General features: G+C 43.8%; 1 protein-coding gene across 14 annotated transcripts in view; it reads right to left on the bottom strand.

Moving 5' to 3' along the window:
• The window catches only part of Parp11 (poly(ADP-ribose) polymerase family member 11), a 61618-nt gene extending 58834 nt beyond the window's left edge, over positions 1-2784 (bottom strand). For all 14 annotated transcript variants that reach the window (XM_029559785.1, XM_029559784.1, XM_017796186.2 and 11 more), the window contains exon 1: positions 2580-2784. Coding sequence is in view for 1 of the 14 variants with exons in the window: in XM_008825466.2 (XP_008823688.1) it covers positions 2580-2597 (18 nt within the window). In the remaining 13 variants the exon portion in view is untranslated. The remainder of the gene's footprint in view (positions 1-2579) is intronic.
• Between the last annotated feature and the right edge of the window lie 223 nt (positions 2785-3007).

Raw genomic sequence — 3007 nt, 5'->3', positions numbered from 1 at the left:
CAAATAGATTCCATAACTTCCCAAAATGGTGTCACCAATTGGGGACCAAGTGTTCAAATACATGAGCCTATGGGAGACATTTCACATTCAAACCACTACAGAAGGGAAGAAGTAGAAAAATGTACATGTTTTTATTTTTATAGAATTTGATTCCAGTATTCATTTAATCTTACATGGGAATATGTGGTTCTTTAATTGTTAAAGATGTCCACATTATTATTATTATTATTGTTGTTATTCTATCTATCTATTTGAGACAGGGTCTCCCTACAGCCCCAGCTAGCCTAGAACTTACTATGCAGACCAGGTTGGCCTCGATCTCTGCCTGCCTCTGCCTCCAGAGTGCTGGGATTACCATGCCCAGATAGGATAACAATTTTTATTCTTTGAGCAAAGCTAACCAAGCTTTCTGGATGCCCATTCTATTAAAAGAAACTCTTTGATTACTAGTGAAACACACAGACATAAAGTTTATTTTCAAAAAATAAAAACTAAGCTGTGCTTATGACAACATTCATGTGCCTAACAGTAAGAAAAACAGTACCAGCAGGTAATAAAACACAACAGCAGGGGCTAGAGAGACAGTATTCCAGAGGACCAGAGTTCAGATCCAGCACCATGTCAGACAGCACAACCACCTGTAACTCCAGCTCCAGATCTGACACCATCCTCTGAACTCTGTGGTCACACACTCACCTCCCTCCGACACACATACACATAAAAATAAAATAAAAACAAAATTTAAAAAAACACACACAATAGCACTAAGTCATATTATGATGGCAAAGGGGAAAAAATGAGACTGTGTTTTGTAAGTTCACTACATTTAACAAAAGTCAGCTTACTTAGCAAAAATTAAGAAAAGTCCTCAGGGTGATTTCACAGAAAACAGCATTTCTTACAAAGAAATGGGATAATGACATAACACAAACCAAATATGAGACTCACTGGCTCCTTTATAATTCTCACCAACATATAAACGGCTCGATAGTAAATGCAGATGTAAGATCCCAGAGAGAGTGGACAGGGTGAGCAGAGAACTTGGTGTGTTATTGGTCCAGTCACCACTGAGAATTCAGCAACTATTTATTATGTGAGAGGATCTACTTTCTAGGTGAGTATACTATATAGTAAAACAAAACTCCATGCTCCTGTAGAGATGACAGTTAGTGAAAGTTAAAACATGGACCTTGAAGAAAACATAAGCATGGGTGACTGGTGCTTGTTATGGGAAAATCCAGTAGAAAAGGACTGCTGATAAAAACTGAATACATCTCTCTATATAGAGAGACATAGATAGAAAATGAAGATACAAAACAGCTGACATTTAAACAATGTCTAAACACACAGAAACAGAGTATTCTCATAATTCTGTTTTGCTAAAACCGCATTCAAGAAAGTTTTTTCTTCTGATAAGAACTCATTACAGTATTATATGTATGAATTAAAAATATCACTGAGGGGTTGAAGAGATGGCTCAGCAGTTAAGAGTACTGGCTGCTCTTGCAGAGGAATGGGGTCTGATTCCCAGCATGCACACGGCAGCTAACAACCCTGTTAACTCTAACTGAGGATCTGACACCCTCTTCTGGCCTCTTCAACACAATGCACTGCACAACACAGGTGCACTTACATACATATGAGGCAAAACCCTCATATACATTAAAAAATAAAAATAAATTTAAAAAAATCTTTGATGATGGCCACTACTATGATGATCTGAAGCTATTGGATCCAAATAGGCTCATTTCTACTGGGCAAGAACTTTAAAACATCAGGGAATACACATTTCAGAAACCAAAAGGAGGATGGGGAAGCTGATTATAACAAAAGAGTTATTTCTAATATAGATACTGAGGGCTTTTTAAGTAAATTTAAAGTTGGCCTCTGGGGTGTCTTCACACACTAAGTCCAGAAACTTGTCAAAATGTGATTCTGCCCAGTCAGTTGTTAAGTTCTAACTGTGCAATCAATAAATACCGCAAGAACTCAATGATCTTGGCAAACAGATCTCACTGGGGAGAGTTATACTTTGAATGAATGAATGAACGGTAGCAAAAATGCCCTGCAGACATAGACAACTACCAAAGGCAAACAAATGATTTGTTCCAGATCACTATTCTAACCACTGAAGGAAAACATTTAAGAACGTCACCATCCGGACAGTACACACAGTCGACCCCCTAAGTTCTGTCCCCCTTAAAAGAGGAAAAGGGTACTGAGGACATAGGGGGTGGGTTGAAAGGAACCAAGAGGTTCGAAAGCCAGTAACTCCAATTAGAAAGCAAACTACAAATTTCTTTAAAAAGGAAAAAGCGAAGGCGAAGAAACCACCGGAAGTAAAATAAACAATCGGGAAAAGCAAGCAATAGCGTGGAGGAAGCACCGAGCACATCCACTGCTCCAAACCGCACCGCCTGCAGCCCGCGCAACGCCCCAAACACCCGGCCCTGGGCGACGCCGGAACGCAAACCCCCCAGGCCGAGGCGAAGTCGGGGGCCGAGCTCCCGGGAATGCCTCCCGCCCCTCGCCCGGCAACCCCGCCCACTGGGCCCGCCCCGTCCCGCCCGGCTACTCACCGGATTCGCTTCCCACATAACGGTGCGAAATCGAGCGGAGAGAGCCTGGGGGAGGGGCTAGCCGCGGGGTCAGGACGGTGGGCTTTTTCCGAGGGTCCCCGGGAGCGAAGGGAGAGAAAGGCACCCTTTACGGAAGCCTTCCTTCTGCCCCCTTCCCCGTCACAAGCTGGCGTCTTTGGATCATCTAACCTCCCGACTTCCGCCCGGATGCAGCCAATCAGGAATGGTCCTGCCCACCACAGAGGCTCGCTCCGCCCCGTTGCTCCTCTCTAAACTTCCGCGGGTGACGTCGTGGGCGGGGCTTGTGGATACCTGGGTTGTAAAGACGTTTCAATCCAACCACCCTTTGGAATGAGGAGGCTTTTCACCGCTCGAGCATCCACCAACTGATCCAGCCTCCAGCCAACCTTCCTGTAGCGCCTATGTGT

Source organism: Nannospalax galili, unplaced genomic scaffold (assembly GCF_000622305.1).
Source record: "Nannospalax galili isolate Female #2095 unplaced genomic scaffold, S.galili_v1.0 scaffold589, whole genome shotgun sequence".
Taxonomy (NCBI): Eukaryota; Metazoa; Chordata; class Mammalia; order Rodentia; family Spalacidae; genus Nannospalax; species Nannospalax galili.
Note: the sequence above shows the minus strand (reverse complement) of the source record. Positions and strands in the feature narration are given on the sequence as shown.